At 42.3% G+C, this 13,470-nt stretch overlaps 1 protein-coding gene across 4 annotated transcripts in view; it reads left to right on the forward strand.

Annotated features, from left to right (window-relative positions):
• Positions 1-13,470, forward strand: part of pax5 (paired box 5) — a 53,391-nt gene that overhangs the window by 23,321 nt on the left and 16,600 nt on the right. For 2 of the 4 annotated variants that reach the window (XM_040024346.1, XM_040024347.1), the window contains exon 6: positions 7,041-7,225. In XM_040024346.1, coding sequence (XP_039880280.1) covers positions 7,041-7,225 — 185 coding nt within the window. The remainder of the gene's footprint in view (positions 1-7,040; positions 7,226-13,470) is intronic. The other 2 variants (XM_040024348.1, XM_040024349.1) reach the window with 1 other exon arrangement.

The raw sequence follows: 13,470 nt of genomic DNA on the forward strand, positions 1-13,470 counted from the left end.
CGCACACACACACACACAGATACAGTGTGGGATCCTTTTTCCCACTGCTGATGAATTTTCAGAACACTCCAGCAGGTTCCAGGTGAATCCCAGGTGCACCTTGATATGCTCGGATTCAGCCCACTTAACCATCAGTAGAGTACAAAGACTTTAGACCCAACGCAGACATAGAGACATGCACACATATATCATTGATACACTGGATCAAAGTTTGACTTACTATGTGAACAGTTTGTCCATTGATAAATGAGGTTTTAGCTCAATCAAAAATAACAACAAATTGCGCTCTCATCCTGTTCAGCGATCATCCGCTGGTTGGGGTTTCCTCCATCTTTCTGTTGCAACTGCATAAAACGTCAAAATATGTTACAAAGTTAAGGTTGAGGTAGAAGACTTGGTGTATCCATAAAAGCAAAATGTGACATAGTGTTCTAAAAGCAGGCTTAAACACCCGGTGAAGCTTGAGACACACTCTAGACTTTAAAAACTGGGGCAGACAAAGAACCTACACGATGAGGAAACTGCCTTTTCTCACATTAACACTTGAAACAAATGTAAAATGGCAATTTTCCCTCACATTTTCCACATTTCGTATTCATTAAGTTATCTCGCATGCACACCTTGACTTACCTTGATGTGCATGTATGATATCTGCGCAACAGAACTGAAGAGAAACAAATCAAATTCAAATGTTTTAGATATATTCGGTTAAATTTTACACTAAGTTTGACGGGACTCTGATTTTAGTTGCTGCTCTTGAATAAGATCAGAGCACTTGCACAGAGCACAGTGATTGTCATGTCCACATTTTGGCTCAGTGACAGAGTAAAGAATGAAAGATTAACAGATTCACCTGTGTTAGTGATCATAAGTCTGAACGGCCACAGTGAAACTGGTCTCTGACTGATTTCATCCATGCCTCTTTGGCATAAATAATATGAAGTATTAATCCACCCCATTCTGTGCTGTATTGTCTTCAGCAGAAACTCTGCAGTCAGATCTCTTGCTGAAGGAAAGTATCTGTAGCCTAATTAGCGGTATTATTGTTTCACTTTGTTCTTTATGTGCATGACACACTACACCATGTGCTACATGTGTGGTCTGTCTGCCGGTTTTCTATGACTGCCGCTGGACTTTCCATTTCACAGTTCGAATCGAAACATTGTATCACTTCTCGTTTCATTGAAGCATTCAGAAAGCATCATTCGAGCATTATGTCTCTCCGTGTCACGTTTCGCTTGTGTGTTTTATCTGCAGCGTTTCTGTGCCAGAGGTCTGCGCGGTTGGCTCTGTGGTCTAATTAACAGCATTGCTAATCACAGCTTCCATTAGAGCAGCCCCCGCTGGATAATGACACACACACACAGCAAGGGGCGACAGGGGGAACAGCATGCACAGACATGGACAGACAAACACATACACAGGCAAACAATAAGGCAAGCTTCTGACGACGAGTCACGGCCATATGCCCGTCTTTGCAGACATTCTTACACACGGAGAAGGAAGGCATAAACCCACAGTACACTACAGTGACACACCGGACATCACCAAGGCTCTTTTGTTGACTTTGTCTGTCTCTCTTTGTACAGGTGGATATATCGCACATACAGCAATGTGACAGTTTGTGTAGTTCAGAACGCATTTAGAACAATGATACCATTGGTCCATTTTTTTTTTTTTGGGGGGGGGGGCCTTGAGTCAGTCTGTTGCAATTTTCCTGAGTTTTTTGTGTAAAAAATCCCCAAACACACTGCAGCTCTTATTTTTATTTATTAATTCATTTATTAGAGCAGGTTAATGTTAGCTGAATCCTCTGATGATCCTAAGGCGGCATGGTCTGCATGCTTAATAAACAGGCATTTTATTACATATGCAGCCCATACTCTTTTAGTGAGCCTCCTACGTGACAGAGGATTAACAGTGGCCGTTGACTCTTTCCTAAACTGGTGTGAGAAGTTAAACCTTTTCCTAATGATTAAATCCACTAACCCTGCTGATAAACCAGTACAACTAGTTACAAATTGCTTCGCAATGTGCTTAAGCCATAAGCTTATACTGGAGCATGTGGAGTGACCACATAAACTGAACAAAAGAAACCTTTTGACCACAAAAAACAAGTTGTTACTGAAAATATTCTGTCCCACTACATCATCTGCTACTCTGCCAATATAGCCAGTAAACTGTACCAACATCAGTAAACATACAGAGTGGTTCATCCATTGTTTTGTAGCTGACAGGCTGTTTGCTAGTGTAGGTAAACCTCTTGTCTAATTCCCATAATTCTCACATCAGTCAGTGGTATTCTTTGCATCTGTCTCCCTCAATCACCCCCCATGAAGTTGAATTTTAACTTGGTACCAACTCATTTTGTGCCTCCACCAATTATTTAGTCTCTCATTGCTACATGTTGTTGAACTCCACACTCTCTGGTGTCCACAGCATCTCAATTCCTGCAGCAGATTGTGTTTACTCTTTGAATTAAATGTGTTGTGGAAAATATTATGTTTTCAATAATGGAATGTATCTACAGAGACAGAGGTATAAATAAAGCAAATGATATTCTAGCTCACAAGAGGCACCCCACTGTCTCCTCAATTGAACTGTTGCCATCTGGTCAACAATATTGCCCCCTCGATTTGCTAAAAACACATCTACATTAGAACGTGTTCTCCAGGCCATTGACTTTTAAAACTGGTAAAACATAAATCAGTAGTTCTGGTGCTGAGCTGGTCTGGCCATCCTAATCTGTTGCAAGGTGCGCAGTATGAGTGAAATGATGCTTAGTTTGTTGTGATGAAATTGCTGTTTTTTATATCATATCATTGCATATCATATCTGCTGTATGTGCTTGTAAGGACGTCAACGCGTGCAATGGAAACTGTTAGCCATGAGCATATCAAACAGCTGCTGTGCACGTGAACACAGGAAGGAGGGATCAGTAGCTTGTGTTGTGTATGTATGTGTTCTTGTGTGTTGGTAGGAGGAGTTTGTGGGGGTAAAACCCTGTGGTGACCTGTGCCCCCAGCCAAAGCGAGGGGAAGTTGGGGGTGACTGGGGCCAGAAAGGAGATGAATGGGTGTGAATGGAAGAACTTGACTTCTGGGGCCAAAAGGGGACTATTGTACCTTAACCTATTCACTTTACACATTGAAGCTGCTGCTGCTGCTGCTCTGTGTGTGTGTGTGTGTGTGTGCAAGCATCCAACATGCATGCGGCGTTCAGGACAGGTGGGCCGGTCACTAAAGGGAGTGCTGATTTTTTCTTCCTCAAATCTGTGAGGGGAAATCCACTCTCAGTATTTTTAAGTCATGCACATTTTTCAAAATACACCAACAAATAGTTTCAATGGCATTTACCCAGAATGCCAGATTGACCTCTCACCCCCTTGTGCATCCACTGTGACATGAGGCAGCTTACAAAATAAAAGATGCTGGGAGTGAGCAAGAGATGCAGGGTGGAGGGAGGGGATCGTCGCCCTTCGCGCGTAGCTCCTCCCGGCTTACAAAAACTTTGATCTCTAGAGTTTGGATCAGGCACATACACACTCTCACAGACAAAAAAAATCATTACACACACACATGCAGGGAAGAGCTGGGGCTGTGAGGTCAGACTTGTGACACTTGGGCTATCAGCATGATTATCTATGTCAAGAGCAAAAAGGAGCACACTGGTGGTGTTCTAACCTCTGCAGACATGCATGTATAAGCAGGCAGGAAAACAGACAAATAAGTGACAACTCATCTAATTCTTTAGGGTATTTGGATTTAATAATTCAACTGCTTCTGGATTCTTGGGAAAAATAGCAGCAGCAGGCTGTTATGGAAGACGACTGTGATGGAGAGAGAGCAAGAGAGGCAGGAGGGAGGGAGAAAGAGAGAGACAGACAGAGAAGGCGGAAGAGAGAGGAAAAAGGCAGAAAGGAGAGAACAATAAGGGCTCATTGTTTGTTTTGTTCTGCTCTGAAAAAGAGGGAAGAGAAGCGCTTCCCTTCTGAGACTGAATCACAGAGATAGAGGCAGCTGTGTGTGTGTGTGTGTGTGTGTGTGTGTGTGTGTGTGTGTGTGTGTGTGCGCGCATCCAACAGTGAATAGGATTTAACCCGTCACGGCAATGAGTTTCTTTACCCATCCATGGATACAATGAGACCAGCCGGATATCAAGCTACCCACCCACCCACACTCACAGCCTCAATCACATCCATACCAAGGCCCATGCATGCACACACACACACACACACACACACACACACACACACACACACACACACACACACACACACACACACACACACACCTTTACACAACTTCATACAGATGAATGGACAATATTGATTATCATAAGTAAAAGCTTTGTTCTTACTGCTCGATTACAGCAGGTTCTGTCATCTCCCCTGTTCTGTCTTTCTCTGGTTCTTTGTGGGTGCTCCACCATGACAGACACAGGTCAGTCTTTCAGGGTGCATTTGTGTGTGTGTGTGTGTGTGTGTGTGTGTGTGCGCACATATGAGAGAGTTTGTGTGTGCAACAGAGAGAAAGCAGAAAGCAATAAGCTGGCTGAAATGGTGCCATCAGAGCTACATGATTGATCAATTGAATTCCATCATGGGGACTGGCCGGTGGGATTAAATGGGTTGCCTTGGGTTACCAGACTAAAGCATCATACTGGCTTTATCTCCCACCCTGATTGGTCTGTCACCGGAGACCTGGACCATACACACACACTACTCCCAGCATCTGTATATGAGTGTGTGTGTGTGTGTGTGTGAGAGAGAGAGATTATGATCAAACCTCTGTTTGTGAGAGAGGGTTTTGTGTACTGAAGATGTAGAGGGAGGTTTAGTGTGTGACACAGCATTGTAGGATACTGTCTGAAGATTTAAAGGTTTGCTAGAAGTCTTTGAATTGATCCAAAGCCACAGGTTGTGCCAAGACTGATCCTTTTTTATCAACTTTTGAAATTTAGCTAACACACATCAAACTGTAAGCAAACATTTTGCAACCAGCTTTGGTACCGTTATACAACTCTGGGACTGTAATCCATCCATCCATCCATCCATCCATCCATCCAGGAAAGGTTTTCAGTCTATCCTGGTGCATTTGCACTCACACCTATAGCCAGTTTAACCTGAAACTTTTTAGACTATCGGAAAAAATCCATCCAGCCACATTGCGATCACACAAACTTCACACAGAAAGGCCACAGCCCACAAACAACTTCAAACCCAGAACCTCCTGCTTAGAGGAGAAGTGCTAACCTCTATATCGTCACAGTGCCATATGCCAATCTACCAAATGTTTTAACATAGTCTTTGTTCTGCCTGTCACTCTTGGATGTGCACAGAGATCACTTAAATAATGAACCAAAACAACGAAAAAAGTGAAAAAACAAACAAACAAACTGTCAGTTTCCTTATTAGGCTACTGTGGATGTAAAATGTACACTTACATAATCCTCTTATCTTGTACAAAGGATCAATTAATTCTGACTCCTCAGGTATACTCACAAAACACCTTATTTTCCTCAATGTAATCTAGCTAAACTTGCTTACTTAAAACCCATTGCATCTTTGCTTTAAACCAGTAATTCTTGCTTATGTCGTAAACCTTTTTTAGATTATGTTTTTAGGAATGTGACTAGAACAAATAAAGAATGAATAAGATTAAGTAAAACTATGTTAAAGAGGAAACCTGTCATTCTTATAGATTACTACACTGTCTCAGCTCAGTCCTTAGCTGAAACCTCAGTTACTTCTTTATGACAAAGTGAATTATACTCTGATTTATCATCTATTTTATACAGATGGGTAACAACTATTTAACAAAATGAATACAATTAAAACTTGAAAACTAGTAAATAAGACCACAAAGTCATTAGGAAAAATGTTTCCTGCTCATAAATGAAATAAGAAGTAATTTAAAATTCTCACTGACTTATACAATCAGATTAGCAAAACTCACTTTTCTGTAGTTTTGAAGTCATTAAATCTGAAAGACTACATTTTAACAAACACTCAAACCTTTATAAAAAGAATATAGTCTCCCCTGCAGTAGCACAGGTCTCAGTAACTACATGTAGTGGTATTAAAAGTTATCCACAACTACAGAATTTCAAAACAGGAAGCATCCCTTGAGGTTAAATATGGTTAGACAGACATTTCTTTCTTTCTTTCTTCAGTTTTTCTTTTATTAGAACTAGTCTGGTGCAAATGAATCTGTATTTTCACTCCAAATGGAAAAAATATATATATATATATATATATATTTGAAGCCCCCTCCCCCCTCTCCACCTGTCTGTCATATCACCACCCTGGACACACATTCACGCACATACACACACTAAACACACAGTGACCCCCAGGACTAAAATAGGCTCTCAGGAGTGGTTTGGAACGCTGAATTGGCTCTATAGTGGGGATTTTCACCCTCATCCCCTTTTTCTCTTTATCTTTTTCTCTCGTTCTCTCTTCTCTAATCATTTGTGGGCCGCGACTCTTCAGAGTTCTTATAATTGTCTCGTTCAGTCCCTCAGCCTTGCAATAACTGCAGGATACGAGAGCTCACAGTCTAATACTGATACCGTGGCAATATATATTTGTGTGGATGTGTGTGTATGTGTGATACGACGAGAGGGGACGGACAAGTGTGTATATATGAGAGAGGAGAGTGTACTTTTTAGAGATCAAGAAGGAGAGACAGCGTATGCTTGGTAATGGATTGCATTTGTATACCATTTTCTCTGAGCCTCCACAATCTATGAAGTCGCTCAGTCTTAAATCAGTTCACTGGAGTTCATTTGAGTCCACTAACTTCTTTCTCCACATCTGTCTTAGTGATTTATATTGTCAACACACGCTTTCACTACTCCCTTCATTCCTCTATCGCTGTCTGTCTGGGTTTTCCCTCCATAACATAAACCAGACTCGCAAAAGCTTCCTTTTATCTTGCTCATTTCCTCTCCCTTTCAGTTATCATTCCTCTCTTAAAAATTCTGCATTTACAGCCTGTCTAACCCCTCTCCTTTCACCTGTCCTCTCTGTGCAGGTTTGCAGGAGTCACCGCTGGCCAATGGACACGGCCACAGTGGGCGGGACTTCCTCAGGAAGCAGATGAGAGGGGAGCTATTCTCGCCACAGCAGATCGAGGTATTGGACCGCCTCTTTGACAGACAGCCATCCTGTCCAATCCAGTCCAGCTCTGACCTCTATGTGAGCCCTGATTCTGGCAAGGTAAGGGCGAGGCATCGTGCAGGCTCTGGGCTGAGGCTGAGGTTGGGAAGAGGTTAGGAGTCAACAAGAATGTAGTTGTGGGCTAATGAAAAATAGGGGCTGTGACAGGAGATAACCGCTCATGAAAAACAAACAGGAGCTGACTAAAGCAGAAGTGGCGTCTCCTGTGTTATCACCTCACGGCCACCAGACACAGCAGTGTACTTCAAGTCACTGTCACAGCACAACAGCCATTCAGCCATCCTATACTGTAAGTCTTTTTTCGCTGAGTTCAGACATTTTTTTTCTTACTGTTTACAAGACCATGAAAAGATCCAAAGCAACAAATATGTTTCCCCACTAACAAGTGCTTTGTCCTCGTTCAAAGACATACTTTTTTTTTTCATCCTGCTAACCGTGGCCCTTCACCACCTCTGGTTTTAGTCAAGAAAATAATACACGGGCCTACCTGGGATGTAGGTGTAACTGCAGCACAGAGGTTAAAGAGCCTCTCATCCTTTTCAGAACGTGTTTTTTTTATTTACAATCTCTGACAAAAAATAAGCACAATATAAAAAAGCATACGCTTTTTTTTTACACCAGGGTATATGTTTTGATTAGAAGACGGCCTACTTTCACCAACCTGGACTCTCCAAATAAAAACATCCAAGAACTAATGCTCAACGGTTGCGTGCCACACATGCAAACAAAATTAAAGCAAACAGCGCTAGACTAACACATTGTTGTTTTTGGTCTTTCCATCAATAAGAGCAAAACTGTTGAATGGCACAAGTCACATCGTTTAAAGAGACAGTGTGCAGGAGTTTCAAACTGCCACCAATATGACAGTTATTTGGGTTTTCCAGTGGACACAGGTGCAAAATTCATTTTTTTTTGTAGATGATAGTGAAAAAATGTAAGGCAGGAAAGCTTAAAATGTAATGGACTATTTTGGGATTTACATAGTACAGAAGCCAGATTAGTTTGTAGTTTATCAGTTAACATTTAAGGTTTATCTGACTGTCATATAAAATATTTGTCTCTTTTTAGAAAAAAAAAGCCTGCCTGCTATGCCTTGCCATGCCATGTCAATGTTGTTGACTGCTGTCACATTGCACAACAAATAATCCCATTTTAAAAAGCTCTCTCTCTATCCAAGCGCTTCACTCATCCTGTCTTTTTCCCAATTCTTTCATGTTGCTGTGAGCTCTCAAAGTGTCAGCATCAAGTCGTGTTTTCACTGTTGGCTTGACAAACCGCTGTGAGTTTCTTTGGTCTGATAGACACTGTGATGAGTCAGACCTGCTCTATTGATGTTCCTATAATGTAGACACACTACAGGGGTTAATGAACATATTGACCCGACTCTCATTATGACCTCACTTCCTGCTGCTTGCTGGGACGGCAGTGCCGCTGTCCGCATGCTGATGCGTCTTGGGAATGTGCGTATGCGTGTGATCGTTTGCATGTGAAGAAAAAGAGAAAAAACGAGACGAGAAAGCCGAGAGCGAGAAAGGGTGTGTCTGTGTGTCCTAATGTTGCATCTAAATTGACCTCCCGCCCTTTCTCAGGAGTAAATTAATGTAAATCTGAGTGGAATAGACAGGTGTAAGTGGTATGCTGAATAACAAAATGACAACAAGCTAGCATTTGTATTCTCTCTACCTTTTCTCAGATGCCTTCTAATCAGCAGCCCAACGGTCAATATTAAGGAAATATCTGGCCAATGTTTCAAAATGAAATTTTTGTTTCAGCAAGCTTTCAAGCTGACACTGCTTCTGGTTTATTTATTCAGTCAGTGCCAAGGGCAAGAGTACAAGCAAACTCCCGAGTAGTCGGAGTATATGGAAGCATAAATAGGCTGCAGCCTTAGACCTACAGGGCAGAGTTTGGCTTTTTAGTCCATTCTCTTTCCTCTGACCGACATGGGGACTTGAGTGGCACAGGGCGAGAGGTCGACAGGGATTGGCTGTAGTAGCTCTATAGACTGGGACTCAAGACTATAATACCCATGATTCATAGGTCAGTGTCCTGTCTGAGCCTGGTCAAGCCACTGGGGTCGGCGTCTGGGATAGGGGAATCAAACTGGGGTCAAACTGGCTTTAAGAAGTGCATTACAAAGAGACCCAAGCAATCACAACCGCATGCACACAAACACACACACACAAATCTACATGACTATCTGGTCCTCCACCTCTGCTAACCCCCCTTTTTCCCACTGGGAATGATTGACACTCTTAGCCTTAACGCTGACAGCCACAGCTTAGGCTCTTTGGTATGTGGGCTGAGGTGTGTGTACACGTGTGCGTGAGTGTGCACAGTAACCACTATTGGTGGGGTTATGGTCAAGGAGGGTCACCCTGCCTTGCGACTGACATTCCTGACAGATTTGTCCCTGCTGGTGATGTTTTGTATGGGGTCGTCTTTTACGAAACGCGCGTCAGTGTGTGTGCATCGGACAAAGACGTGTCCAAAACTGTGAAAACCAAAGTAATGACAGAAGAGCAAGAGGCTCAGATTCAGGTGTTATACTAATAAACTGTAATCTCAGTGGTTATGTCAAGCTCCTCATTATTTTTTAGTTTTCTTGCACTAAAACATGAGGCTTACTCATTATTTTGTCTTCCTTCGTCCCACTTGAAGAGACCAAAAGCAATACCGCTCGCAAGCAAATCTTATTTTATCTGTCAGCAGTAGTTACTCGTCTATCCTGTTTATTTCAGACCTTTTTCTTTATCTTTCTTTCCTAACAAGCCCTGCTTTTATCTCATCTGCCTCTCCTGCTCTTGTTCCACTTCACCCTGTAGTCTATTAAACCCCGCTATTAATTTATGTGTGCGTGCTCGTATGTGTGTCTGCATGTGTGCCTGTCAGAGACAGTTCATTTGAATTTCCCTTCAATCACTTTCTATTACCCAGGTGATAAATCAGCAGGGCTGACAAGCACCCCCGCCCATCCGTGCTGCCCTGGGTCCAAACGCCCACCCCAGTACCAAGCAGTTTACACTGAGATGTGGACGGAGAAAAATGAGACTGATATTATAGATTATTTTCTTTACTTAAAAGGATTTCTATCTTGGGCTCCAGTTTGGCTCAGATGCCCTGTGGCTGAAATGCAGCGGCCCGGGTTTGAATCTTCCCCTTGACCCTTTGTGTCTTCCCCTCTTTCCTGTCTACTCTTTACTGCGTTTTGCTGCACTAAACGCAAAAATGAAGAATGCATCTCAGGTCATTTCAGCTAGTTCGTCTCATCATTGACCGCAGAATGTTTTCCCCACACAACAAATAATAAATCAAGAAAAAACAAGTAGTCGGGAAACTAGAAATAACGCTAAATTCATCGCTTTATAGCATGAGCTTATTAAAGTATCCTGTAGGAAATTTCACGGTGGAGTTAGAGATTGAATTTGATGGCTCCAGAGTGTAGTGGTTCACACATTTAACTGAAAAGTAAAAGATACACTTTTTGATTCTAGGAGGAGACACAAATCTCTGTGGGGTTGTAACAGGAAGGGCGTCTGGACGCAGTTAAAAGTAGCTTTCAGGTGAAGATTGGATTTAGATGCACAAAGCCACAACATTTTATTATTAACACTGAAACTATTTAAGTGTGATCAGACGCATCAACCATGCTGCTCAAATTTGAAAAAAAAAAAAAACAGCAGACTTTGCGTCATTGTGTAATCACTACACTAAACGTTTTTTTAATCATGCATACAAGAAGTATAACAGTAAACAACTGCAAAACTTAGATAAATTAATTAAGTATAAAATATGTAAAAACTTCCTCTCATATGGCCTACAGCGGCCCCGTGACTCATAAGGAGCTGTTTGGAAATGAGTATCCTCCCCTTGCTGCCACGCTCAGTTTGAGCACAGATAAATTCCTTCCCCACAATCCCTGTCTCAGTCTGTGGGCCACTCAGGGAATTGTATTTGTTTATAGTCAAGCAATTTTCCATCAGGAGCACTCAAGCCAATGTGGCGAATGGGAGAGAGAGAGTAGGAGATGGAGAAATCACGAGCTATTTTGGAAGTGGTGAAAATAGGAAATACTATTATGCAAATGGTACAGAAGGGCCGGTCTGTGTGTGTATTTGTGTGTTTGTTTGTGTTTATGCGTGTGTCTCTGGCTGGGTTGGGCACATCTGTCCCATTTCTGACTCAGCAGACCAAGCTGCTGCGTGGAAGAGACACAGTGATAGAACGAGTGAGATTAAAACTTAGTGCAGCTGCTTTTAAAGAGTTAAAGTGTTATGATAAAGGACTGCTATCTGCTAACCCTTTAGAAGACAGAGTTAACGAAACAAGAAAGGAGAAAATGCATCGAAGCAGACAGCAATAATCAACCAATGAGAAATTGTGTATGTTATACCCTAAAAAAAATGCTGCATTTATATAAAATGAAAACAAAACACTGAAAACAGTGAGTGCCGTCCACGATGTGTAACTTTAGTGGAGTAATGAAGTGAAATTTGATCCTGGGAGTCCACTTTCGGTGACAGATCCAAGAATGTGAAGACTTAGGATTCAAAGCAATGTAAAGTTTGTGAGTTAGTTAACTTCAAATGCTTTAACTCATTGGTCACAGAAGAAAAACTAAAAATGACCAAGTTCTCAGTATTACCATATATTGGTGGGATGCTGCTGCTGCTGAGTGCCCTGCTCTACATTCTTTTCTCTATCCCACTAATTTATCAATCGATTAGCATTTCCCTCCATCTCAGCCCCATTTCCTGTCTCCTCCTTATTCCTTATTATTTCTTTATAGCGACCCTTTATATCTGCCAGGTCCCCCTCCTGCCACCTTTACTTGCTTCCTCCCATCTTGCCCCGAACAACCCCTCCCCATCAGCATCGCCAACCCCAAACCCCAACCCCTCCATGGCCCGGCAGCTGCGTCCCTCCTCTTTGATGAGGGCTGATGGCGCTGTATGAGCGGTGGAATTGACAACATTTACGGGGGCGAATGAGAATGATCCATCTTCCTTAGCGGGCCTGTCACCCCACTGGCCAAACTTCATCATGGCCAATTACCACGGCAGACCCCTTCTTCTCTGGTGCTGCTGCTGCCTGGCCCCCATCTACACACGGATACATGGACACATTAGACACCATTATAATAAGACAGAGAGCGGCCAAGAGAAAGGGGGGGAGGGTCGGGCGGGTGGCTGTGCAGTGATAGCTCATATGATTGGATGAAGAAACTACAGGTGTGATGTGTGTGATGTGTTTGATGTGCGAGAGAAAAGAGAGCTTAAAAGTGTGTCTGAAGTCCAAAGAGAGAGAGAGAGAGTGAGGGAGGATGTGTGTAGTGTACTGCGTAAGCTCTTATTTGGCAGGTCACAGTCCAGTGGTTGTGTTGTGTGTTGACGAGCACAGGGGTGTTTAAGAGGTCAGTGAGCACAAACACACACCTACACTTACACCTCCACACACACAGATGCAGACGCATTAAAAGGGTCAGTGCAAAACTCTCACCTCATCACCTAAAGGAAATTCTGATTGGTGTCATTAGTGTACACACACACACACACACACACACACACACACACACACACACACACACACACACACACACACACACAGGTCAGTAGTAACTGAATGGGAGGAAAAGCTACAGAAGGAATTTCATGCGATAAAGTGCAATATTTCATTTGCTCAGTTTTATTTACTCATACAGTGGGAACAGTTTGAGGTTCAGTGTGTTGGTCGAGTGTGCTTCAAAATGCAGTCAGGAGGAGAATTTAATGACCAACTTACTAAGCTTTTTTTAAGCCACCCCTAAATAATCATACACTATATGCTTATATTTAATTGCCGAACTCCGGATGAATATGTGTCTCTTTTCCAATACTGTGAGTAGGGCTGTTTAGTACATACACAAATTAATTGAAGCTGACTGAGAGCAGTTTAGTTAGCTCAGTCATTATGGCTTTCCGGTTAAAAACGCTGCTGCAGAAACATTCATGTGACATGAACTCTTACCTAAAAAAAGAGCTAAAGCTTACCTCGCAGTAGTCAATTAACACAACAGACAGATTTAATGAGCAAACGACTGAATGTACTACTCCACACAGTCTTAATTGTGGCCACAGAGTAATGAATGGTGTTTGCCTGTATGTTTTGCTTGCATTTGCTTGTTGCTGTAATGCAAGGTTTATTTATATGATCACTTGTCACCAAGGAATGGACTTAAATATTTTATTGTAAGCCCCACATTTTCATTTCTACTGCACCTCTTTTCTGCACTGACTTACTTATGA

The sequence above is a fragment of the Simochromis diagramma genome, unplaced genomic scaffold (genome assembly GCF_900408965.1).
Source record: "Simochromis diagramma unplaced genomic scaffold, fSimDia1.1 OVJJ01000302.1, whole genome shotgun sequence".
NCBI lineage: Eukaryota > Metazoa > Chordata > Actinopteri > Cichliformes > Cichlidae > Simochromis > Simochromis diagramma.